This window comes from Takifugu rubripes, chromosome 15 (genome assembly GCF_901000725.2).
Source record: "Takifugu rubripes chromosome 15, fTakRub1.2, whole genome shotgun sequence".
NCBI classification, from domain to species: Eukaryota; Metazoa; Chordata; class Actinopteri; order Tetraodontiformes; family Tetraodontidae; genus Takifugu; species Takifugu rubripes.
The window spans coordinates 12,791,166-12,817,871 of record NC_042299.1 but is presented as its reverse complement, the minus strand read 5'-3'; the positions used below and the strand labels follow the sequence as shown (position 1 = coordinate 12,817,871).

Below are 26,706 nucleotides of genomic sequence, written 5' to 3'. Positions count from 1 at the left end.
TACTAAAATTTATTGAGGTGACATTTGTGTCAAACACACTTCCACAGCCGTGTTTTTGCTTTTTCTGCTCATGTACAGTTTATAGACATCCTGTTGCTTTACATTGACATTATCCACACTCCTCACATTTTATTATGGGTATATTAAAGTTGTGATGATGATGTTATGGTTTCAGCAACTGAGCAGAGCGCCACCATGGAACATATTTTTTTAAATGCGTGTTAATGAACCACTGTACTTAGAAGTTTTATATGGGTGCAGCATTCCTTTCAGTGAGTTTGCTTACACGAAGAAAGCGTGAACTTCCGCTACCTTGTGTTTAAAAAGGTACATTACACCTATAAGTGCCATAATATGGGAATCTAAAATATTATTTTAGATTAGTTGTATATTCAGTGTAATCAGTATTATTGCCGTTCATTTATTATTGCCCCCAATCCGTTTTTCTTTTCACCTGAATAGTTGCTAAAAATGATACTGTCATCTACTTCAGCCTTGTTCAGGCTTCTGCGTTTTGCCACATGCATCATTCTAAGGTCATGAGGTCCTATTCTACATACCACCAAAAGGCCAACCTCACACCACTGATCGCACTGCAGCCAATAACTTTCATTTCCCAACAGGTTAATTGCTGTGGCTCTATTTGTAAAAGATGCTGGGAGTGTGGCTGATTGATACTACAGGTGAGTTGTGCAAGACTGAGTGTGAATGGCTTGTTTATTCTGCTGTTAATTATAAAGATAAAACATTAGTCTCTAAAATTTAAAAGAGGATTATAGACCACTCATGTTCCCTTATTGTTTTTTTTAATCCCCCACGCTGATCAAGCCAAGTTTCTTTTTACCCATTAAAATATGTTGCGACAAGTAGCCGATAGAGGGCAGTAATGATTGTAAACGAAAACAAAATGACGGGGAGGAAAAGACCAAAGAAGAAGAAAGGGGCTCAAAATAATCACAACAGTAGCAGCAGAAGAAGACTGGAAATCACGCAGAAAGCTAGCTGTTGGCATCAGTGCGGGTGTTGACGAAAATCCTATGCTGCGGGAAAGAAGGCTCAACATATCAGACATTTCCTGACAGATACCTTCCCGAACGTTTGGCAACATGGAGAAACAGTTGCATTTGAATCTTTTAGGTTCAAGACCTCCCATGGCGGGAGGTCTTCAGTTCGGCTCTAAAATGAAGATGGGGTGAGAGCTAGCATCTCGACAGCTTACTTTAGTCGCTGGTTTTTATCAACATTTCAGTTTATTTCTTGTCATCCGTGTCTTGTAGTCTATTACCGTATTAATGTCAGGAGAGGCCGCGTTAAACATATCGAATCAATATCCATAACTTGCATGTTATTTTGAGGGTAAACTCGATGATAACAGAAAACATTGAGCATTAACTTGATCAAAATCTGTCAGGATTAAAGTGTTTTATTAGGCGCTGAATAAGTTACTGTTAATTGAACAATAACATCTACAGATGGCAAGTTGCAATTTAGCTTGCCTAAAAGAAGTCAGCATTAAAAGCATCTCTTTTGTGTTCAGTGAAATCATCAAAGCCAACTTCTTCAATCTTTTTCTCATTGTTATTTTAAAGCAAGTTTGGCTTCTCAGAAATATCCAAGTTATTGCACAATGTTTCAAAATCCCAGCACAGATTCAGACTGAGAGCCGTTTTGCATGTTTGTTGTAGACCTGGGAGAAAGCGAGACTTCTCCCCCCTGCCCTGGAGTCAGTACTTTGAAACCATGGAGAATGTGGAGGTGGAAAATGAAGATGGCAAAGACATATCCTCAAACTCTTGTCAAACATTTTTGAAGCCGTCTGATAATTGTGCTTTGTTCAGCATCTTCTGATTCAAGCTCAAATGTAGATTTCCTTGACTGCTTTGTACATTTTCAGAATTTACTGTAGCGGGTCCCATGGTCCAGTCCTGCTGCTTCTCCATGGAGGAGGACACTCCGCGCTCTCCTGGGCCGTGTTTACTGTAAGCATAATCACTATCAAACTTGTAATTTCACTTCTGTTTAACATATGTACACCAAAATACCAGGGAATTTTTACTGACGTGTTTAGATATGATTTGAATGGTTCCTGTTTGGATCTCTGCAGTCTGTTATATACAGTAGGATCAACTGCAGGGTGGTGGCTATGGACCTCCGAGCTCATGGTAAATACAAATTACTCTACTTTGATGAATAAATTGTTACTTTGCTATTATACTGTATTTTCAGGTGCAGTTATGGCCACAGTACTAAAAATGATGTTCCCTGAAACTCGCCCCAACCCAACAACTCACCCTACATCCTGTGATCTTGTTCCCTGACAACATCGTTTAGCTGTTCCATCTTTGAACTGCTCTTTTCTTTCCTCACCTGCAGGTGACACCAAAGTAAAAAACCCCGATGATCTCTCAGCTGACACCATGGCCAAGTAAGTTGATAGACGGGTGGTCAAGAAAGTCAATGGAGTTTGTGAACCTCACAGAGACACACACACACACACACACACACACACACACACACACACTGGATATTTTACTCTATATATCAAAACAATTTGCAGGAAAACTGGATTTAAACTGGTTGTCACTGGTTTTCTTTAAAAGGGATATTGGCAAAGTGATAGAGGCCCTGTATGGGGAGAGCCCACCTCCCATCATGATCATTGGACACAGTATGGGTGGGGCCATTGCAGTACACACAGCCGTAGCCAATCACGTACCATCTCTGCTCGGCCTCTGTGTCATCGACGTGGTTGAAGGTAATCTATGCAATATTCAAATTTGACTGCATATTTTGTGATTCGGTATTACGGATATTCATATTCTGACTTCAGGTACAGCCATGGATGCTTTGAACAGCATGCAGAACTTCCTCAGAAGCCGGCCAAGGACTTTTAAATCTCTGGAGAATGCCATTGAGTGGAGGTGAACATTAAATACGATTATATGAATTAGTAACTAACAAAGAGGAATCCCTGTTAAAAATATCCCCGCCCCCCTTGATGCTTTCAGTGTGAAGAGCGGCCAGATCCGAAACATTGAGTCAGCGCGGGTGTCGATGGGAGGCCAGGTGAAAAAGTAGGCGTCACTGGTTTTTCTCTGCACATTGAGCACAACTGCTGGTATATGATAGGGAGATATTGACTCTGTTCTGGTGTTTCCAGATGTGAGGAGTCCACCAGCAGTCCTGGGGTGTCCAACAGCATCGGAGAAGGCATAATAGAAGAAGATGAGGATGAAGAAGGAGAAGAAGAATCCAACAAGAAAAGAATGAAGGAAGATGAGCAAGAGGTTCCGTCTCTCACTCTCGTGCCACAGCTTTGTGTGCTAACGCACAAAAGATAATTACATTTCTGAAACACAGATGACGAAAGAAAGCCTCTTCACTTGGCGAGTGGAGCTGTCAAAGACAGAAAAGTACTGGGATGGCTGGTTCCGAGGCCTTTCGTCACTTTTTCTCACCTGTCCTGTACCAAAGCTGCTCCTGCTTGCAGGTGAAATCTCAGTTTCACCGTCTGAACTTCCAGCGTGATAAAAATGATCCCTGACTTGATTTCATTGTGCAGGGGTGGACAGACTTGACAAAGACCTCACTATAGGACAGATGCAAGGTGCGAAGGCCAGATTTCATATTCAGATTTTGTTGGTGAGACTGGAAGGAGATGGATCCGCTTAATGTTTCCTCTTTGTTGACAGGAAAGTTTCAGATGCAGGTCCTCCCACAGTGCGGTCACGCAGTCCATGAAGACGCACCGGAAAAAGTACGGCTCACACCTGCCCGCTGCGTCCTGTCTATTGTCAACCAGGTCAAGTTTTCTCAAAAAAACTGAACGTCTCGTTTGTTGCCAGGTAGCAGATGCTTTAGCGACGTTTATGGTCCGGCACAAATTCACCGAGTTCAAAGAAGGATACCTGTGGTGAGCGAACGGCCGTGGGAATCTGCAGATTCTACGTTGTTTATGGATTTGATTGACTTATATTTGACCTTTTGTTTTATGATCTCTCCACAGCTAGCTTCCACCTTTAGACTATACATAGCCAGCAACCATGAAAGAAAAGTCTCAAGATTCATCAACATCATGGAATTAAATACATTTTTGTTTATTATTATTATTGTGTAGATATGTTGCCTTTCAGCTTTGCCTTATCTTTTTTGTGAAACACTGAGTTGCTTTTGTTTTTCATGTTTTTGGGTTTTTTATTCTCTGAAATGCTTTCCTCCTCCGTTTTGAGTGTTTTTCACATCAGTGATTTTGTGTCTGTAATGTTTGGAGTCAAACAATGATTAAAGATGGATGCTGTACAACTGTTACTCGCGTTTGTGGGTCCTTCTCCACATTAAAAGAGCATCGGGATCATTTTAACGGTCATTTTAGTTTATTAAAAGTGACGGCCTGCATCAACACCATTTAACCAATGCACTTAAAGTAGCAGGAAACATTTGAATTGGTAATTTGAAATGATAAACACGATTGGAAAACAAGGCTTTATTTTTCCCCGACTTCATGATGAAACAGCATGTTTTTCTTCCCTATTTACTCCAGAGAATGTGGTTTAATTGGCTCTCTGTAGCCCAGTGCTTAAGAATATATTGCAATATGTGCAGGGGAAAAGTTTGAATTTTTAATGTGTTTTTAATGACGGTTCTCCCAAGATTTCTAGACTCTGAGGTCATTAAGAGAACGTGTAAACAATGCTGACATGTTCCGCCCTGCAAAAACCCATCAAATGTCTTTAATTCTGATTTTCTTTCCTCCTCTTTTTGAGATAACTTTCTCTAACTTTATAGATATACTCTGTTTAAAGGTAAACCTTGATACCTTTTCAGGACTGGATCCGCCAAAACATCCTTAGTTTTGAGCTTCTGTTGATGTTTATGTTGTTTCAAACTAATTTGTTGGCCACCTGTGGCTGCTTATAGATTATATCCTAAAGAACAAGAGTTTTGCACCTTTTAACATTCTTTTAACCATGAAACTTGTGGGAGTAATGATCAAACAGCTGGTGAACAATAATCCAATTTTGGTTTTATTAACAGCTGGAAGTGAAGATGTATTATGAACAGAATGAAAAATGTGCTCCTACATTACTATTATAGTCAAAAATACACACAACATCTCTCTACATCTACATCTCTTGTATATAAACTGTCTTGTATATCTTGTATATAAACTGTAAACAGCAGCTCGTCCCTGATTGAGTTCATCTATTAAAAGCAGAAAGCAGACAGAAAACATGGACCATTGCAATAAAGGACGAGTGGTGGACGTGTTCGTGTTTATCTGACACCAAATGGAGTCCACCTGGGTTCCCCTCCTGAAAGCATCCGTCCATTCAAACCTTCTGAAAGCCACATCCAGTATATCAGAAATCTAACACTTCTAAAGGACGTTGGTGCACAGAAGCGGACGTTTGCAGACGCACTCGTCTGCACACGTCTCATATTCTCTCGTTATCACTGACGCATCATTTGAAAAGTTGAAAAGTTTTCATTTCTATAATCTCTATTCTTCTTGTTCATTATAGTCCACCTCTGCTCTCTTGAGTTTAACATTGTGGGGGGGGGGGGGGGGGGGGGGGACGCACGACTTGTCAAACTCTACAAAGAAACTGGAAATAACAACAACAACGAGGCAGAGTTATGACTGGTTGTGACTGGTTGTGACTGGTTGTGATGGCGATGATGTCAAGAGCCTGACGGATTAAAAGAAGATCATCGGCCTGAGATTCAGTCACTCCTGGTGTTGGCCGGGCAGCATGTGACTCACGTGAGGTCAGACCAAAGCAGAATTGGGTGTAAGTAACATCTGCCGACACTGTGAACCTTATTCATTATCCTGCCGTTTAACCCGTGTCTGTTAGCCAAACTTTAGGATGATGTCATGCTTCAACAGGTGAGACAGGTCTCTGTTCCACAGGAGAAGCTGCAGGCATGAACGTCACCACCGTGGACGCCCCGGCGCCCCCGTCCCACGCCACGCTCAAAGCTCTGCTGTCCGTGCTGCCGTGTCTTTTCTTCTTTTACATTAACGCCGTCATGATGGTCGCCTTGTTCCAGAAGCCTCAGCTTCTGGAGTCCTGCCGCTACATCCTGTTTGGCCACCTGCTCCTCACTGAGTCGCTGCAGCTCCTCTTCTCTGTGCTCCTGTACTTGTTCGCTCTGACCAAGACCGCCATGCTGAGCTACATTTGTATCTCTGTCATTCTGTTTGCCTCCCTGACTTTAACGATGTCGCCGCTCAACCTCGCCGTGATGTCTCTGGAGCGGTACATCGCCATTTATTGCCCACTGAAGCATGTTCACATTGTCACGTCCAGGACGACGGGGGTGGCCATAGCTTTTATATGGACTACTGGATCTCTGAACTCTTTGACTCATTGGGGCCTGTTTATCAGTCTGAAGAACACGAGCTTCATTGTGCCGCGTTTCTGCAACAGGGGAAACCTTTTCCCCCTGCCCATTTTTTCCTCCATAAACGATGCCTTCACGATCGCCTACTTTGTAATCGTCAGCGTGGTTATCATCTACACATACGTTGCTATCCTGGTCATCGTGAAGTCGGCCTCTTCTCGCTCCCGTAATGCCACTAAAGCAGGAAAGACGGTGCTGCTGCATCTGATCCAGCTCTGCTTGTGTCTCGTATCCACATTGTTTAATATGATCAATTACAACAGCAAATGGAACATGCAACACATTGTGGTCACTCATATCCAGTACACCATCTTTATTAGTCTCATCATCTTCCCTAAGTGTCTGAGTCCGCTCATATACGGCCTCAGAGATCAGGCACTGAGGCAAATCTTGCAGTCCTACATCCCTTTCAGGTTCACAGCTGCTGCTAGAACATTTGCAAGCTCTTGATTTGAGGGGTTTTCCTTTTGTTGGAGGGGGGGGAATTGCAGTTGTTAGTTTTCCTTCTATTAGAGCATCGGTTGTGCTCTTTTTGAATCATTTGAACGCTGTCTCGTGCCTGTGGTGTCAGAATGGTTAATGTGGTCGTAGTGGTTGTTTAGCAGGAGAAACAAATATAATCGACCCTGTTGCTGAATCACTGAGCTCCTTAAAAAGGCATTTTCTGTTAAATTTGTGACTAAAGGCTACAATACTGCATAACTGTCGCCTTCTGTTGAAGTTATAAGCTTTAAATAGTAAATATGAATAAAATGACTACATGGAGATGTGCTGTAGGAAATGATGATTAACTTTGCTACATTTAAAACATTTAAAACTACTCTGTGTGACTCATTTGCACAATGTTTCTTTAAATTATTCTCTGTCCATTAAAGAAAAAAGAATAAAGATTCTAGTCAAATTTTCAACCTACTCGATCCATTCTTTACTTCTTATTTATAATACAGTTCTGAAGCCTGGGTAATCACTTTCAACAATATCTTGCATGCATAACGTATTTTATTTATTAAAATGTAACATTTCTTCCATCTTCAATCTGAACCAGTTAAAATAGTCAATGAAAGATTTTCAACGTAACCACAGTAACCATAAGTGTCATTAAGTGTTGACATTTGTATTGACATAAACTGTTTGAAAGTATTCAAAAGTATCCTGGAAATTTAACATTATTCCTAAAAATCTTTATTGCAATTTCAGTGACTGGTCCATATAAGTATTCTAAATTTATAAATATTATTTTGGCATTAATAAATGTTACTGTAAAACGCGGGGAAAATATCCTGCACTTGCAGCTTTTTGTTGTTTTTTTGTAGCTTTGTTATTTTGCTTTTTTATGCTGGTATCTGACAACCTTGTAATTAAACGCACAGCACGCGTGTCATCCAGTAATTGCTTTGAAATTCGTACACCGTTGCTTTAAGCTGTTGTTTTAAAATCTGAAACGTAAATGGAAGAAACTCAGATTTTTATAATTAGCCCAGCTCCTTATTTCATGACGTGACATACTAAATTACAAAACAGACATGTTAATGATTTTAAATTAGCAGCCGCTTGTTTGGGGGAAAATTATATAGCATAGCTATTCATTTAAAAAAAATAAATAAATAAATAAATAAATATATATATATATATATTAGCATTTTAAAAATACTGATAAGACTAAATGTTGAACAATACATATGGCGATTCCGTCGAGGGGAGCAGTTCATATATTTTGCCAGTAGAGGTCACTGTTAGACTAAAATATTTCAGCTGGAGCTGCCACGCTCTCTTTTAACCAGTAATATTTGCTACCTGAGGAAACTACCCTTGATTGTTCTACTATAATAAAATGACCCTTTTGATTGTGCCACATGAGGCTATCAAAAAGACGGATCAGTAACGTAACATCACTGAAGAAAGTCCCGTCCTGTCCCCTTTCTCCTATTCCAGGTGGACATTTGTGCAGGACAATGGCCAGCGATAGAAAGCAGGGAGAGACCGATTTATGTTGTTTAACAGAGAGGGAGGCGCTGATCCAGAGAATAAAGGAAGAATTTGAGCAGCAGGAGGACTGATTTAAATGATCTTGCTCTGTCACAGGCCTGAAGCCCTCTTGATACCTCTCTGGCCTTTGCGGAAGAACACTTGAAGGATTGAAAAACATTCCAAAGAGAGAAAGCACCTGGTTACAGCAACTTAGGTTTAGCAATGGAAGACTGACAATGTTCACGTCCTTAACCAACAAAATGGAGCCTGCAGTGGTGAGCTGCTTCAGATTTACTACAGATCATAAATTACACTTGATACTGAAATTACTTTTTATCACTAAATCCTATTTACCTTTGTTTTCACCTCCTGTTGGAGAGCAAATTCCTACCACGGTGCTTTATCAGAGAGACCCCGTAGTCGGTTCATTGGAACTGCTCTCTCCTTCCTCTTTAATTCTCTGTCAGAGCAACAAACACATTTCACGCTGCACTCGAGGCAAGATTTTATTACTGAAATTAACAATGGAACGCTGGAAATATTCCTTGCTCTCATTCTCTCCACTTTGAAAAAGACATGGGAACGCCGCGCACACATTTGCACTATAGAGACGCGGATGAATGGCATAGTGGGAAAGTAATTGTATCCCTCATGGCTGCAGCAGCGAGACTCAAATTAAAGCACTGACCTGGTTAGATTCCTGTCAGGAGAATGGGGTGCTGCCCCCTGCCATCGTACCCGCATAACAGCAAACGTACAAATATAAACTTTGTTGGCTAATTATCACCGACATGTGGCTTTGACACACCAGAACACCAATCACTGACCACGGATGATCGGCTCCAAACATCACAGCAGATGTAATTTCTAACCTGGTAATTCCACACAAACCAGAAACACGATGTCTAAATAGCAGCAATTCTAACATCGAGATGATGTTGAGGGGCCCAAATCAGGAGGAGGATGAAGTTTGACCTTTGCCCAAAGATGTCCTGAGTTATCTGTTTAATTTAAATCATGGCATATTTCAAAGTGGCTCCATAGTCCATCTTTTAGACCACCGATTTTCCAAGTCCCTGAAAACTAAAACCTAACTAAAGAGGGCGGAGCCCTCGATGTTAATATTTACATTTGTCATGGATGCTGAAACCTCTTGGGCCTGCCCACAAACATCAGGTACCTGTTTGCTCTGTAAATGTATTACAAAGTGATAAAAGTATCTTTGGACATTTAGTGGCCAGTTAAAAACATATCAAATATCAAAACACGACCTGCTCACGACAATCTCAATAGTGGGGATTTTAAAGTGGCCAGTAGATCAGATTTCATGCCGGACTGAGCAGCAAAGAAAGCGGGTGTTCGGGATTCTGAAGCCAGACAGTTATTATTGGAAACATGTATTTTTAGGCCTCATACGCTGACATGCTGACCTCATCTCCGCCAAAATGCACCATTTCTTCAAGCTGTGACTTTTCCACCCAACAGCTTGACTTGCAATTCATGCAACTGTTTGACTGTGCAACACACAGACGCACGGAGCTCCGGCAAAACGGGACGTGCAGCTTTTCTGTGAGTCTTTGTTAACCTTTGGAGTCAGTGATCGCATAAGGATTACTCACAAAATGATCTAATTGATCAATGTAGCGGGGTTATCAACAGAGATGACGTAATGTGTCTACTAATGGACCCTTCTTCCAGGGGGAGGTTGCCGTATTATCTGGACAAATGACGGCGTTACCGTCATTGTCAGGTGCGCTCCTCTCCCCCCGCTCCTTGCCGGGCAGATGGTACGGTCCACATGCAGTTTAGAGTTGTTGCTGAGGAGGTTCCTCTCTTCGGCACCGTTAAATGGGCATGTAGGTTGCGCAAGGCTCCGGCAGCTGGAGATCGCACCGCTTTTGAAAATGTTACCGCCTTCTCGTGGGAGTAACCTCGGAAAATGTGGCAGTCTCGCTTTGTTCCACCTCCTGTGCAGGATTGCAGGTGAGTCCCAAATTTCGGACGTCCAGGTTTTGGTGGGTCTTTAAACGTCGCACAGAACTTTTGCGAAAGCCCGTCCCCGGCGCGCATCGCGAAGAAATCTAAGCTAACGGCCCGTCACATGTAGCCAGCCGAGCTGTGTTCACTTTGGACTTCTAATGTGTGAAATGCGTCGCCCAGAAACCAAAGGAAACTTGATTACAACTTCACTTTCGAGTGGTAACCGCCGTGAATGAAAGCGCGACCCGTAGGCTGCCATAGAAACGGCCCAATCAAACAGGGGTGCACAGGCTTCCCTGGATAAACACGCGATTCTAAAGTACACAAGCAATTAGCCTCCATCCAGGTTGTCTCCAGAAGTATTTTTCTTCCTCCCTGGCCTAATGAGACGCCTGCAAGTTAAGCAACTTGTTCAGGAACTTGCAAATGAAACCAGCTAGATGGTGGCAGCATCCGCAGGCGTGGATGAAGGTCAGCCATGTGCGTCCTGTGGAACCTGAGCTCCTCCAAGACGGGGGCAGTTTATTCACCCCCCCTGAACACAGGCCAACTTTGTTTGCAGCACTTAGCTGCTGTGCTTCCACTTGGACCCGGGGTGAGTTCCAAAGACACCAGCGAACACATTTGACTGGATTTGGCTTTATTTTACACAGATGGCAGCAATGTTTGCATAAAACCATGTTTTGTCTTGTTTTTGTAATGCAGAAAACTTTTTGATGGAAGCCCGTGAGGTACAGCACACAGAACAAGTTTAAAACCATGCTGCTCCAAAAATACCTTCAGGAAATATATACATAAATCCCCCTTCTTTTTTTTACCCTCTAAAGCTACCAAATTAATAATGCCTGTTGCGTAATCCAAAATATCGTGCATGATTCTGTCTGTCCTTGTATTCTTCCCTTGCTTGGAGTGCTCAGATTAAGCACTAAAGAGACAGAGGTCCATTTTTCTTCCATCAGTTTAGGTTAACTGTACATTCCAATAGGAGGTCTGACCTTGTGCCATTTTTAAAAGATGGAAAATGGATCCACGCACCCTCAGGAGAAAGAAACGAGCGAGTCCTCCAGCCAAACCATCAGTTTTAACTGCACTTTTCAAACCTCAGTTGTCTGAATATTGGATAACAATCATGTCTGAATAATACTCATGGATGTAAGTGTTGCCTTAAACATAAATGCTCAATGAGCTTAGAAAGCTCTGTAATTGGGCTTTTACTGTCCAGCTCATGAACTTGTTTAAAAAAAATAACACCACTTTAGTGCCCAGCAGAAATGTTTCATATACTCCCAAGTATATTAATACATGATTTCTTTTATTTACTGCTTTCCTTACAGGTTAATTTGACCGTTTTATGTATTAAAAATGCCAACTTTTCCCACGCTCCTGCATCACTCGCGCCCTCCCTCAGTTGCTAATGACATCACCCTGTGTGCGTGCATGTGTGTGTGCACTATTGTGCATCAAGCCAGTTTTAAAACAGTCAGTCACGCTGTCCCTCTCTGCACAACTGACTCTTCCACTTCGACCTTAACGCCGTCACCGGTTAAAGTTCCGAGTTCTGCTCTTAACAAGATATTCTGCCCACCGGCCAAACGCACACATTAATAATGTTGCCGGCCCATAAGTGACGGTAATATTGACTAAAGTGAGAACAAGTGGCAGAGCGTTCCCTGGGAGCGACGTGTCCTTGATGCCAGGATATCTATAATCTGTTTTCATGCGTGTGAGGAGGAGTGAATGAGACGTTGTGTTGTGTTTGCCAGCCAAACCCAAAGTGCCGAGAGTGGCTGCTCTCTTTGAGGATATGACACCAAGCAGTTGCTTTTCTTTCCCTCTGAAACCACATGAAAGAGTGGAAAAAAAACATTTTGGGACTATGTCAAGACAGGCGGCATATAAGATCAGATGGAATTTACCCTTATTCCCATCACTTTTTCATTCAGTGGAGAGTCAGGGAAAAACGAGGCCGCGCTTACGTAAGGTTGTCATCGTGTCACAAATAAAAATTTAATTCTGTCGCTATACCTTCTCAATTAGGCATTCACTGCAGAAAAATTCTGCAGTTTTCCCCCCCCTCCTCCCAAACTCTGCTGCAGATCCTGCAAAATGGTCTCATGACCAGTAGAGAATGATGATGATGAAGTAATAAAATGCATTTGTCTTAGTGCAAATATGCGCCGCAAATGCTCTTGAAGCTGACATCGGGCTGTAGCCGTGAGAGTTGGCCCAATAAAGTGCTCAGCCCTCCAAAGTTAGACTGTTTAGAAATGTCTTACCACAGTAGTCCGTGCAGTTGGCCAATGAGGCTGTGAGGCTTTTATAAGCCTGGAAGTTATCCATCTGATTTGGCTGAAATCAGCTAGCCTTTATGCTAATATTAGAATATTGTACAGATTTCGCTCCAAATGCTTCTCATGGAAGTGCCTCAGTAGGGCTTTTAGTGCAGCTGCTGCTCTTCCTTTGTATCAGCCTTAGAATGGAATTAAACCTGCTAACCTGGGCCAACAGAATGTGCGCTAACCGCTCACTTTAATGCATTTATCAGTGGGACAGGCCAGCAAATTCCAAAATAAACCGGGTTGCGGAAAAGATTCATCAGTCCGTATCTGCGTACTTGAGGACTGAGCAACTTCGGCAGCGCTGGGATTCGAGCACATGACCCTTTTAAGGAGGGCCTGGCCATAGGGGGACAAAAAAAAAACAGCTATTGGCAAAACAACAGAATATTTGCAGCCAGTTGCCAAGCAGCACAGCAGGTTTTGATTTATGATGATGTCTTTCTGCTGGCAGCTTGTTCCAATTAGTGATCTAGTTGAAGACTTTGGCAGTCGGGCTGCATCATATTGTCTTTTGTAAATCACTAACTTAATTCCTGAGTTTTTGTTTGCCAGAGTCCGGTTATATCCTCTCACTTCTGGTACGTGACTGCAGTCTTGCCTCTCTCGCTCGCTCGCTCTCTCTCTCTCAGCCCTCTTTTTCTTCTCTCAGCGATGATGTCATCCTCATGTTAGCATATCTATTCCCATCATTTTTTTCCCTCCTGCCGCTCTCGATCTTCTCTCCACATCCTTTTGACTCTCCTCAACACGACAAGCTTTTTTGCTTTTGACTTGTGCCTGACAAGGGCAGACGACGGAGTTTGTGGGTTGGTTATATTTGGACAGAGGACAGACAGGCGGCTGCTTTTTAATTTTCTAAATTCAGGCCAGAAGGAGGGACGATAAGAAGCAGCAAACAAACTCCTCAATGAAGCTCTGAGTCAGACTGTCAGCTGTGTTTTACTTGTTAAAAAGCTCAGTGACGCAACGGCGTTGGAGCCGAGCTTTGATTCCACTCAGATAACCACAGATGATACCGGACTTGTACAAATCTATTTTCTAACCTGATGACATCAGAAATCCTCAAAAAGCTCTACCGCAGCCACGATGGTGCTTGACTTTTCGGGTAGTAATGGTTTGATTGGTGACTCATACGTCGGTAATCCAATCTGACAGTTGAAATGGAAAAATCAATAAAGCCTCTAGAATTAAATAATATGTTGTGTCTAACATGTAATCAAATGTTATTTAACATTTAAGCATTTAACATGCTTATCTAAAGACATTATCGCACATATAAGAGAGAACAACCCTTAAAAATAATGATCTCACCGTATTTTCTTTCATTTTAGAACTGTATCTCTGGCAATTAAGGTCATTAAGAGTTAAAACGCAACCAAACCAGTGTGATGGATTTTTTTTTTTTTTTTTTAAATTTAGGAAATTCTCAAGAGTTTTTCTTTCCTTTTTAATGCCTAAAATTACTTGTGTTGATTAATTTTTCTGTATTTGCGCGTCTCCTTCGCAGGCGTATGGGGTAGCCAGGTGGTGGTGCCCCAGAGGATAAACGCCGTGCTGGGGAAGAACGTCACCCTGGAGTGCAGGGTGGAGGTGGGCCCAAACCTCACGCTCACTCAGAGTTCTTGGGAACGCCGCCTACCTTCAGGCTCGGCCACGGTGGCCGTGTATAACCCCGAGTATGGCATCTCCATCCCTCCGGAGTTCATCCATCGCTTGTATTTTCGTTCCCCCTCCTCCCATGATGCCACCATCATACTGGAGAACGTGGGCTTCTCTGACGTCGGGCTTTATACCTGTAAGGTCGCCACGTTTCCCCTGGGAAACACTCAAGCCACGACTACTGTCAACGTGCTCGGTACGTCCGTCTGCGTACGGCTTTGGCGTAACTACGCGCTTTTGAGATGCTAACGTGCTGCGCTGCTCGCTTCTGCTCGTCCGCAGTGGAGCCGAAGGTCTACGTGTCTGCGGGGTCCACCGCCCTGATCGACGGCGGCAACGAGACTGCGGTGGCCACCTGCATCGCCGAGCGAGCCCGGCCTCCGGCCGAGGTGTCCTGGGAGTCCAACCTTTTTGGACAGTCAGAAGTCCAGCTTCTCAATGAAGTCAACGGCACAACCAGCACGCAAGTGCGCTACCTGTGGCAGCCGACGCGGCACACGCAGGGCCACACGCTCACCTGCGTGGTGCGACACCCCGCGCTGCACAGCGACTTCAGAATCCCCTACCAGCTCAATGTCCAGTGTAAGACGTTCGTTCGGCATTCCTGAAATAACTCGCAGAAAAGGAGTCTTTCCACGTCTCTCAGGCCGATCCAGGAAAGTCAAAGTAGATTAGAGGTTGCTGTGGAGTGGAGAATTTAGCCGTTGTTGTGGGCCTTAACAGCACATATTTTCCTGTCACGCTTTCATTTCCTTGAACATTTGAAAAGCATTTTCCTCTTAGAATGTGCGGGTGTAAAACCCAAAGCCTGTAGCTGTGCTTCAGTTTCAAAAGCAGTCAGCTAATTAAGTGTGGCCTTGCCTCTGTTTTTGTCAGCCACTTATTTGAAGCTTTTAAAAAACGGTTTATCGTTTAAAAATGAAGGTCGTATAGGTTTTTTTTTCTTTTTTAATGAACAAGAAAGAGCCTTGCTGTTGTCTCCTGTTGGACACACGGTGCTTAATGTTTTCTGCGTGGCCGTAAAACTCAAAACTCTTTATAAATGAGTCAGTGATGTTCCGCAGTAGATGCAGGAGGAGCGTAAAGACGGATCCATGTAAAGGGCGAAAATCATTTTTTTAAAAATGATCCTAATCAGAGATGATGATAATCTCTCCTTTTGTCCTCCGAAGACGCTCCCGACATCTCGGTGGTGGGATACGACGGCGACTGGTACGTGGGTCGGGACAACGTCCAGATGACGTGCAAAGCGAACGCGAACCCGCCGGCGCATCACTTCCGATGGATCAGGTGTGGATCTGTGTCTGTGACGTCATTCACAACGACGAAAGCGTAGCGTGACGTCAGATGTGTGACTAGAAGGCCAAGAACATTTAAACTTTGACTTTTTTTTACGACCGCGGAACTGGACTCTCCTTCTAATGGGTGTCACCTGACTTGTTTCCTAGGCTGGACAGTGAAATGCCAGAAGGGGTGGAAATAATAAACAGCACCTTGCTCTTCCTGCGACCCCTCCATCGGAATGACTCTGGCGTTTACAGGTGTGAGGTTGCCAACGACATCAACCTTCGCAGTCGGGACGTGCGTATTCTCATACAAGGTGAGCCCCTCCGGAACACAGCTGACTCCCAGTGTACACGCTTCCCTCAGGAAGCACTGTGCGTGCATGGACGTCATAGAGGTTATTATTGCCTGTGACATTGTCCTTCAAGCTGTAATCTGACACTCTATCACTCCGGGCCAACCTGTGCACGCTGCCGCCGTTTTGAAGAATCGGCTCGTAAAACAGTTTGCTGGCATTGACGATTTGATCGTTCCAGCGAGTTTTGCTTGTTTAGCCTTGATTTGATTAGGCGGCCAGATCTCTGAAAGGGGAGTTTCTGGGCAAAAATGGCTGCTAGCATCTCCTCAGACTTCAGCTGTCTTTAAGCAGCTCGGTCCTCTTTACACCTGTGACTCGGCAGCCGAGTTTTCTAGTCCCTCAAACATTCTCTTCTTGTCTCGGGTTCTTTTGACCGAGCGTATTCCTAATTTAGGATTTGATTTTCCTTTCCAGCTTGCTTTCCTTTGCACGTGTCATGCAGTAAGAGGCAAAAGCCTGCAGCCTGACTGTGAGATGATGTCCCAGATTCATAAAACATTAACCAGTTCTTTTCAACTCTATTTATTATTTATCATCCATATTTCATTCTCCTTTGAGAGGACCTGTACGCCCGTGTGCACGCTTACACACGTCAGTGTATCCTTTGTTGTTGTGTGTCTTGCTGTGGTCGTGCTCGTGCTGTTCATCGCCTCTGCATGGAGTGGTAGAATGCACGTACTCGGGCTCCACTACTGTTATCTCTAGGATGTGAATGGGTTCCGCACATCTGGTTGTAAAAACGAGGTGAAAGTGAGGACAGATAAATGTATTTTCTCTTTATGATGCTTCTTTGACCTTTGACTCTGACCCTAGCCTTCCTGTCATTAAATGTAGCTCGTGTAAGATTAACACTGATTACTGCGGTTTTCCTTTTATTCCAAGTTGACAGGAGTTTATTTTATCTGCGCCTGCATATTTGCACGACGTGGAAACATGTCCTGTATATTGAACTGGTGTTTTATGTACTCACAAATGTTAAAAACATACAGTAGTCCCGTTTGACGTTGGCCATCATCTGCTATGTTAACCTGGATGCTGTACTTTTGTAGCATCTGTAGTACTGTAGACGTTTGTCAACCTTTTCCCGTCTTAGTGAAATGTTGATGTAGTTGACATTCTCTACTTCTCTATCTCTCCCCCTCTCTGTTCCCCTCTCATCCTTCCTCCCCTCCATTAGATCCTCCCACCATGCCTTCCACCATTACCACTCCTGTCGTTACTGGCTCTGCCTCGTCCACCTTGGTGGGTGAAAAGGGCCACGTACTCTTCAGCTCCCCCACACTTGAAGCCCTATCTGAGAGTAACCTGGGATCCATAGTCGGTGGGGCGGTGGGCGGGGCCTTGTTCCTGCTACTGCTGCTGTGTCTGGTTGGCGTGTGTTACCTCCGCAAACAACAGACGCTCCACGGGAACTACTATGCCAAGCACTACCTGGGCCACAATGACCTCCAGAAAGCCCCCACACAGCATGAGCTCCAGCCAACCAAAGCTCGCAGCGGCTCCCAGCATCGGGACCACGACCGGGAAGAGTGGGGCGACCGCCAGCTCAAACACGAGCGTGACTGGCGTCACCATAGCAACTACAACGGGGAGGAATATCCCTCTAATGGCTACACCCGAGCAATGAGAGAGAGCAGTCACCACAGCCATCAGCAGAACCACCAACAGGAACACACACAGTATTCTAGTCCGCGGCAGGCCAGATCTCCCAGATACACTCATTCACCTAAACCGCGGGGAAACTGCTCCCCCTACGTGTCAGATGACTGTTACGATAGCGGGCCCGACGGGGACTATGTCTCGCACACAGACGGGTCCGTCATCTCGCGCAGGGAGTGGTACGTTTGACAAGCTGTGCGCTCAAACCCATTTTACCCATTTAGGAACAACTTCTCTAAGTAGCCACACTCGCTCACTGCAACTAATCTCAGTCCCGTAGGTTCCTTGTCTGGTCCGAGCGTCGTAGTCGTCCCCGTCCCGCTGTTGTCGACAGACTGTACTGCACGGCCACTTTGTTTGTGAACATCTGTACGCCTGATGAATCCGGCGTATCACTGTGTGCAGAGGCGACCCGAGGCGTCGTCTCCGTCTAACTACAGGGACTGTCGATGCGCTCAGCATTCCTGGTGTCCTTGAGTAGAATCATTTAAAGTTTGGTTTTACGCACTGCTAATGTGGCATTTCTTTCAAATCATTGTAAACCGGGATCATTCCTAAATGGGTGATGCTTCTAGTTTGATTCCAAGTCATAACACAACTGCACTGCCTTATAGGATATATAATAGACAACTACATTATTTGTTTACTATTGGATGTCGGCCTGTTGTGTGCTGGTCCATAATGGGAGGGGAAAGCTTCAGAATATGACCACTGATGTCTGATCAATGTCCTTTTAACGCTGATGTAGTGGGGAGGGAGCCTTAAGAGCACTTCTGCTGCGAGCCTTCAGCTCATCTTTTATTCCCAGCAGAGATGAACAGAGGACACGCAGGGAGTCCTGCAGGAATGAGGTGCAGCCCGCTGCAACAACAGACTGGGTTTACCACACGGTCAAGCCCCGGTGTGCAAATGAGCTACAATATTTAGGTTGGGTTATTATTTTTTTTGCAGTCTCGCCAAGGCTTTGGGTTGGTTGCCACCCTTAGACCAGGAACGCATTATCCTGCCAGATTAAATGTGTTTGGGAATTTGCACCCTGGCGCCCAATCGGTGCAGTCGGAGAGAGGAGAGCCATCAACGGGGGCATTGTTTAGAGCAGGCTGCAGTATGGTAGCCACCATACGCTGGCCTCCCGGTTCCACAATAGAGTCATTCTAGAACGTAAGCTAATGTTCTCCACCGCAGAACCATCCGGACTCGCTTGAACTCTCCTCATCCGTCAGGGCAAAAGGCGTCTGTCACAATCTGAGGCATTAACAGCACTTTGATAAAGCCCCGCCATGCCGGCCGTTTCATTTTTTTTTTAGCATGTAATATTACTCTCATACAAATTAGCTAATTGATGTTCCATCTGTGACACTTTTGGTTAAAAAAAAAAAAGAAAAGAAGAAGAAATTCCAACTTCTGAGCTCAGAGGGAACAGTATTTGTGTTGCACTGATCCTTAGATTTCTGTGTTGTTGTTTGTTTTTTTAATTGTATATATCACTATTGGTTTGTCAGCTTTCTTTTATTGCTTATTGAATCCCTCCAATGTTGCAGGACACACAAAGTACTGTAATTGATTCGAAGGCATGGTGTTAATAATAGGTTTAGTCTATGACGTGTATCCAGGCACGCGCGTCGCACTGGTTTGTTAGTAAATGCACCTGTTTACCTGACAGTGAGGAGGGTTTCCTACAGTTTTCTTTATGTGCACTTGTGTTTGTGAATATGTGCCAACTTCAGTCATATGGTCGCTATACAATATTTGTCGCCAGATGCCAAATATTTGTTAAAGTCGTATGTATAAATATGATGTCTCCAATATTGCAGACTAGCTAGCAAATGATTAAGAAACCTATAAATGATTGTTTTATACAGGGTCTTGTAGCCTGAAATAGTAGAGAAAAGATGCTTTAGGCCACTTGAATATTAGAGTAACAGTCTTTATTATGGAAACGAGCCGTGTTGCAAACTTTCACGTTGTGTCCAGTTGCGGTTTGATGACAATAGGACCCTCAGACTGCACCAACTGTGGTTTGAGACACTGTGCACCACAGTAGCTCTTAGTTTCATGGACGGAAGCTTGCTAGTTTCAGATTATTCACCTGTTTTGGTCAACTGTGCCCGTGTTTTGAGACTCCCTTTTGCGCAAAACTGTAGAAAGAACCTCAAATTTTCTTTATTATTCAGATTAGGAAGCCTACAACCGCCAGTTGAACTAGCTAAAGCTGCCAGTTAGAGCACCGACTCCTGCCATTCGCCTCAGACTGCCGTAAGGCTGCAGCTCACGAGCTACAATACTTTGTTTGAATCCCGGCAGCCGGCACTCGTGAGCTTGTCTTTCTGGTCACAGCACCGCGCCAGCTGTTTGCTTCAGTGCACCAGGGCGGAACTTCGCCTGATCAATACTTCGCTAGTCGATATCTTATTTTTGACTCATCGGTTTGCAGCAGCTGGAACGACGACGTCCTTTTGTACTGCGATATTTTTGTATAGAGAGCACGCGGTACCGGCAGAATGGTCCTCCACCGTCAGTTTAAAGCTAGTGCCTTAGATACCTAGAAGTATTGATTATTGTTTATTTATGGGTGCATGGATGTGTTTGGTTGCTGGGTGAGATTTCTGTAGATTTCTACGGTAGGTGGACACCCCAGTGCCATATTCAGTTGTTTCCGTCCTCGCCATCATGACAGTAATGAGAGATTATATTTGCAAACAAAGGAGCATTAAAAGCTCTCAAATTCATTAAAAAGGGTACTGTATCAGGGTTTTGTTTCTTTTCTGTACAGTTAATGAAGAAATGAGCCTCATCCTTGATGAGAAGCACTTTGTTTTCTTGTCTCTGTACATATGCTGAAGGAAATGTACCTTTGTTTTTGTTTTTTTGGGGGGGGGGTATTTATGTGTCACAGTAGTGGAGCATTATTTTGTCAGACACTTTAGTTGAATAAAGCACCTTATAGCAGATGTGAGCGATTTTCTCTGGAGGGTTTTTTTTTTTAGGGGGGGGGGGGAGTTTAAAGCCTGCCATTACGCAGACTGCTCAGACTCTGCTCCTCTTTGTGCTGGTATAAATGACATCATCTCCCGCTCCAGAACGCATCCCCCCACCCACCACCAATCCAGTACGTCCCACATGATTTTATTCATGCTTCCTCGCTTCTCCTCCTTTACTCTTTAGTTTACAGCTCTTCTTCGCTGGTCCCTCGCGTCTCCGTCGCTGCCTCTGTGACCCCCCCCTTACTGGTCTCGGTGTGTCCCATGAAAGCCCCTCCTCGCACCTCCGATGGTCGTCATTGTCAGACCCCCCCCCCAACAGGCCCGGTGTCTCTTTCTCACACTCCTCCAGCAGCTGGAAGAATTAAACGTTGAGTGTTTATGTCTGGCCCCGAGTCCTCACTCTCCAGCCCATTGACTATCCCCATGGCAACAAGCTCATCTGTAGCCGCCGATGGAGGCTGTGTTCCAACCATCTCTACCTATACACAAAAAGTGAAGGGGGGTGAAGAGGGAGAATTAGCTATTGGCGCGTCACGTCCTGCTGTACGGAGAGAGATCTCGGGCTCAAAGGACGCGTCTCACTGATGTGACCTTGACACCATTTAACCCGCACTCAGCCACTCAGCGCACATTTCCTCCAGAATGTTTCGCTTGGCGCTGACCAGTCGATACGCCTCCTCGCCAGCACTTTCCTCCTGACCTTAAAGCAGCAGCGCGCTCAGCCGGGCGCTTCCCGAAGTGAGGCTGCTCGGGTGGAAATGATGATGTCATCAGAGCGGTGCTCGAATTTGCATGAAAGACTCTGAAGAAGATCGGCCAGTTCCACCAGCAGCGCGGCGAGATCTCCCTCCACAAAGCAGCTGTCTGGGGGGGGGGGGACGCTCTGATGTTTACTCCCCCGTCCAGGTGGGATCAAACTGTCAGTTGTTCAGAGCTGAGGGGGGGGGGTCTCTGGGAGGGAAATGACAGAGCGCTGCCCGCTTTAACCTTCCTCCCCTCACTGCTGTTACAGCAGCGTCTGCGCACGGCGGGTCTGTTGTCTGGAAGAGAGGATAACCTTTGACCCTGCTGTGAAGTTTTCAGAACGGGGGGGGGGGGCTTGCCATCGCTCCCCTCACTGAGTTGTTCTGTGGACTCATATCTGTCTCCCAAAGCGTCGGCATGAACTTTGTGTGTGTGTGTGTGTGTGTGTGTGTGTGCGTGTGTGTGTGACGCGGGGTGGGGGGAGGGAGATTAAAAGCAAGGGGGCAGAAACGGCCATAGGCTGGTGCAGGACTCCAGTTTGGGGACAGCTAATCCAACACTAACACCAGTAATCCAAACCACTGAGTAATTGGTGATATTTCAGCAATGCAAATGTTTTCCTGTGGGGGTTTTTTCCCCACATTTCCGGGCCATATTCAGCACGAGTCCACCTCAGCAGTTCTTATTCCAGCCCGCAGGAGGAACCTCTGTCTTCAGACATTAAAGGAGGCGACTTGATGAGCTGCATTTTTAAAGCCGTTTTGATCAACTTGAGAGTCTCTCGTCATACTTCAGCTCCATCAGCGCTAATAAAAGGGTTATCGAGTGGTAAGGACGGCCTAGGGGAGGCCTGGCTTTCAGGAAAAGCACGGAAGTCCCATCTCGGCCAATCTGCATCATGATTGAACTGATATTAAGGACTCTCATCTCAGAAACTTATTGATTTTTTTTTTTTTTTCCTTCCCAGACCTTAACGGCTAAATCAACCGTAAGTGACCATTACACCTTTTTTGTACTCGGGGTCACCTTTTGTCCTCCAGTTCCTTCAGAGTGTTGAATTGCAGTTTTACACATTACTGCTGATTAGCCAAAGCTCGCTGTTCTGAGTTTTAATGCATCCTAATCACAAATTAATCCTAATCCCCTCAGAGGACGACGTGGAGCGCATGCAAGCATATGGTCAACAAAGCTAATTCAGCAGACGTTACAATGGCATTCGGGACCCGACACACAGACCCACAGAGGACGGAGACTTGGACGGGTGACAGGAGGCAAAGTAGACTCAGAATTCAGGGAACATCCCAAATTAATTAAACGTTTACAACCCACATGCAGGAAAATCTGTCTTTATGCCGCGTTACATTTCAAAATGGCTGCCAAGGAAAAACTGTGTAATTGTCAAGCCTTTATAACGAGCTGTTTGACACACGGAGCACTTCATGCTGCTCAGAACGAACTGTGCTCTCTTAAATTGACACACATTTTCAAAGTGATGAGAGGAAAAGCGCCTCAGCCAGAACATTCGGCGTCTTCCCGTGGGCACACGGTGCACCTAAATTTGCTTCCTCCCGCATCTCGATGCTTTCACTGAATCTGTGCGTCTTTGTTTCAGAACAGTCTCAAGCCCAGAGATCCAGCTCCATCGCCATGGCTGGAGCCATCATGGGCGCCGTTCTTGCTCTCTTCCTCATCACCGTCTTCATCATTGTGATCCTGACGGCCCGCAAGGCCCCGTCCCCGGCCTTCACGGACAAAGTGTGAGTTTGCCAGAGCCGTCCTGTCCAGAATGTGCACGGATGCTGAAGTGACGGCACGAAACCGAGCGGAGCTTTTTATTCATGCGGCTCTGCTGCATCATCACGGTGCAGGAGACGGCAGGACAAGGCTGAGGGGCCACAGATAAGTGCTCTCTTGGCAGAAAACTCTCGGTTGGTGTCAGGCGCTGCTCCTGTAGCGCTCTGACATGCTAATGTCATAGCAGAGAGGGAGAACCAAGGTTAAATTAGATAGCGTGTTTGTTCTTAAACATGCTATATAGTCCAAACTACGCATTTGGCAAAAGCGAGGACATTTTGAGGTTGGAGGATGTCTTATGTCTATGTAAGTCCTCACAAAGATAGAAGTACAAGGTTGTGAGTGTGTGTGGGGTCTGAATAATCTTGAATCTTTAATGTCAGTTGCACTGACCTGTTCTTCCTGTTTACGTTGCACCATTCCGACTGAAAGAGACAGAAAATTTAGCGACCCGGTGATCAGTTTCCATGAAATTGGTGAGTTTCCGGACCATCCAGGGTTTACCAATTCCCTCGCTGAAGGCGACCCCGCTGCTGGACCACAGTTTTGCAGTTTCAGATAAAAACGGGGAAGTTTGGAGTCCAATTTTAATGATGCGGCTACAGAAAGCCTGCCAGAAACTACACCCACGTCCAACCTTTAATGAAAGGACCTGACAGAATTGTGTTTGTCTACCTTGTACCCACTTTTGTCTGCGTTCTGTTAGCATCATCCAGCCCGTCCGCTAACAGCCAGTGCTGACTGTTTGAAAAGCGGCGTGGAGGAAATGCGCCTCGTGGCCCCTGCATCATTATACACTGACACGCTGTAATCAAAGGGTGTGTTGGTCTGTGGTCAATGCCACGACAAACTTAGCATCTTAAGTGTGACCGTGGCCAGAAGTCCCAGTGGGACGGTGAGCTGGGGTGGGCAGGCCCCGTCCCTGTCCTTCATCAAACACGGGCGCCAAGACAGCGTTTTCCTGAAAGCACCATAATCTCTTCCAGCTCCATGAAAGGGAAGAGTGGGATCTGGTGAAATACAGTCAGAAAAATCAATGCCTGTCATGGTTCCATTTTATGAACAGTCAAGGTCGACTTCTAGGTTCAAAGTTTAAAAGCAGAGCGGGATTTCAACTCGTGACTCCTGTCGTGTAGCGGTAAAGAAAACCCCCGATCGAGGGCTCTCGCATCATCTGTCAAAAAAAAAAACTGCCAATATTCTGAGTCCATCAGCCGTTTATCTAATTTATGTGCTTATATGTCAAAGTCAGTCGCGTTTTTATAGATAAAATCTATGCAACAACGGCAGGAAGAACCCGATGAAGATCACCTCCCTCCATAAAAGTCCAGCTCTTTAAAAGCTCAGCCACTCTCATCTTTTTAATAACACTTTCTTCATCTATTTTTCCTCCTTCTGCTTCCTCACAATTTCTTTTTTATCTCTCTCCGAAGGATTGACCTTCCTCCGACACACAAGCCTCCCCCTCCCTACTCCGGGAGAGCACCGGCTGCTCCTCTGGGTGTCCACGCATCACAAGTGGCCTGGCTCTGTCAGGTGAGCACCCCACACACACACACACACACACACACACACACACACACACACACAGCCCACCTACCCAGCCTTTCTTCATATAATATCACATCAGCTGTATCTGACTCATCTCCACGAACCCAAACATTAGCTGACCAATGAGTCACGACAGGAAGTCATTCAGGAGCTCAGCAGTGACCATCTAATATCTTCTCTCTGGTTTTGGCTTCACCTCGGCGCCCATGTACTCTATGGGATGTTGAGGTTGTGCTCCCAGCTCAGGTTGGGGCTTTGTGAGGTTGTTATGTACGAGGAGAACTGAGCAAAATCCTTCTTTTCTTGGATGTGCAGACTCGCAGGGCAGAGCACAGGTACCAGTCGACCGAAGGCCGGCGTCCGCCCGCATCCAGGCCGGGACCTCACAGCCCCCCCAGCCGCCTGGAGTGGGTGTGTCACCAGAGCGGGACGGACCGAGTGTACATCAACCACAGGGAGCACTATGTGTGACTGACACGCTGCCTGCAGTCTTTTAAGCTAACCTTCTGCTGAAATTGTATTTTTCTGTACTTAGTGTCCGATATCGCCTAGGTGACCCTTTAGAGCAAAAGTCACACAACCCGCCGGGTCCGTCAGCGCACGCGCCGACCGTGCGCGCGTGAAGACAGCTGGGCATCGTACACCAATTACCCAGCGAAATGCGTAAGCACCATTTGCGTCGTTATCCCCTTTAGAGGAGGGAAAAATCACACATCCGAGACTCCATTTTCAGGCGCGTCACCAGACCAAGCAGGAACGGAGCCTCTGAGGTCCAATGAGACCAAATGTACTAACTGCAGCGCAAACCATAAAAGGATTAACGAAGGTATTTCTGTCCCAGTTTGGGAGTGCGTCTGCGTCATTTTATGACTTCATATTTGTGACTGTATCCCCCCCCCCCCCCCCCCCCCCCTCATGTAGCATTAACTAATCAGGGAAGCCCTTTTTTACGAGGAGTCGCCGTTCAAGCTGAATTACGCTGTCATGGGAAGCATCTCAAACGGTTTAATGGTGACCGGGAGAACTAACAGAAGTGCCATATTGACATTTGGGGGGGGGGGTTGTTCCCCAATGTGCTGTAGTGTTTTCATTTTACTAGATTAGATGTTTGCCAGATGTTGTCTTGTTTGATTTATTAAAATCCATGTTTTCCGCCTGATTTGCACCTGCGAGATGATGCTAAACCCTTGGTCAGGAATGAGCAGACGGCTCAAACTGAGCACATCAACAGATTTCACCCCCTTCCTCGAGCCAACAGGCTGGACTTCCGAGCTCTGAGTCACCGTACATGGAAATCACAGGTCCTTGAAGTCTTGAGAGTCTAAATTTGAGGGAAAATCATCGGAGGGTCACACCTACATGGTTTCCACCTTGCTTCAGGAAAAGCAGGAAAAACAATTGTTTAATTGTCAGAACTATTTACTGTAGATGACGTGGTGTTTCAGCCCACTTTTCGCTGACGTTCTTCGTGGTTTAAATCTTTGTCAGTATACATTTTGGTCATTTATTCCTCTCTCTCTTCGAAGAGAGCGTAGCTGACCTTTTACAAGAGCGTCGCCCAGTGGACAAACTTGGTAATACGTCAATTCACGTCAATTCACGTCAATTCATTTTTTGTGAAAGACATAAATATGTAGGATTTGTTGGAGGAAAAAGCTGTTTTAGCGTTTTTGTAAATCACTTTATTTAGGAGGAGTGGCACAATAACAGAAATGGTTGCAGAGACTAAAACAATAGATTTATGACACGTAAAGACAATAACCATGACAGAAAAAAGGGGGTTTAGTCACTGAATCATGACGGCACTTTTATTCTGATGCTCATTTTACACAGACAGCGTTTATTTAAAAAAAAAAAAAATGCTTGTGATTAAAATAGGTTGTACTGCTGCAGCTATATCGGGTCCGTCTATGGCTCCTCACAGGTCTGTTTGTAGCCAGGTTTTGTAACACAAGGGCAAAAATAGCAGAATTTCACG

At 45.1% G+C, this 26,706-nt stretch overlaps 3 protein-coding genes across 4 annotated transcripts; all 3 read left to right on the top strand.

The window, feature by feature from the left end:
• The first annotated feature begins 953 nt into the window (after nucleotides 1–953).
• Nucleotides 954–4,308, top strand: ppme1 (protein phosphatase methylesterase 1). Its single transcript, XM_003971217.3, has 14 exons — nucleotides 954–1,192; nucleotides 1,686–1,779; nucleotides 1,887–1,979; nucleotides 2,105–2,162; nucleotides 2,374–2,425; nucleotides 2,601–2,755; nucleotides 2,831–2,921; nucleotides 3,009–3,074; nucleotides 3,161–3,287; nucleotides 3,361–3,490; nucleotides 3,563–3,607; nucleotides 3,693–3,757; nucleotides 3,846–3,913; nucleotides 4,007–4,308. The coding sequence occupies exons 1-14, from the start codon at nucleotides 1,107–1,109 to the stop codon at nucleotides 4,008–4,010; spliced, it is 1,134 nt and encodes a 377-aa protein (XP_003971266.2). The 5' UTR covers nucleotides 954–1,106; the 3' UTR covers nucleotides 4,011–4,308.
• Nucleotides 4,309–5,744: 1,436 nt separating this feature from the next.
• On the top strand, nucleotides 5,745–7,258 carry LOC101067341 (odorant receptor 131-2). The gene is made up of 2 exons (XM_003971216.2): nucleotides 5,745–5,769; nucleotides 5,915–7,258. Exon 2 carries the CDS (start codon nucleotides 5,929–5,931, stop codon nucleotides 6,856–6,858), a length of 930 nt encoding a protein of 309 aa, XP_003971265.2. The 5' UTR covers nucleotides 5,745–5,769; nucleotides 5,915–5,928; the 3' UTR covers nucleotides 6,859–7,258.
• Nucleotides 7,259–10,168: 2,910 nt separating this feature from the next.
• On the top strand, nucleotides 10,169–25,887 carry nectin3b (nectin cell adhesion molecule 3b). Of its 2 annotated transcripts, XM_029848493.1 has the most exons (8): nucleotides 10,169–10,359; nucleotides 14,203–14,550; nucleotides 14,637–14,936; nucleotides 15,527–15,644; nucleotides 15,803–15,954; nucleotides 22,996–23,140; nucleotides 24,611–24,713; nucleotides 25,044–25,887. In XM_029848493.1, the coding sequence occupies exons 1-8, from the start codon at nucleotides 10,281–10,283 to the stop codon at nucleotides 25,197–25,199; spliced, it is 1,401 nt and encodes a 466-aa protein (XP_029704353.1). In that variant the 5' UTR covers nucleotides 10,169–10,280; the 3' UTR covers nucleotides 25,200–25,887. The 2 variants fall into 2 exon arrangements, with proteins under 2 accessions (XP_029704353.1, XP_011609803.1); XM_011611501.2 differs by lacking the exons at nucleotides 22,996–23,140; nucleotides 24,611–24,713; nucleotides 25,044–25,887 and adding an exon at nucleotides 17,174–20,607 and having other exon boundaries at nucleotides 10,180–10,359.
• Nucleotides 25,888–26,706: the final 819 nt, after the last annotated feature.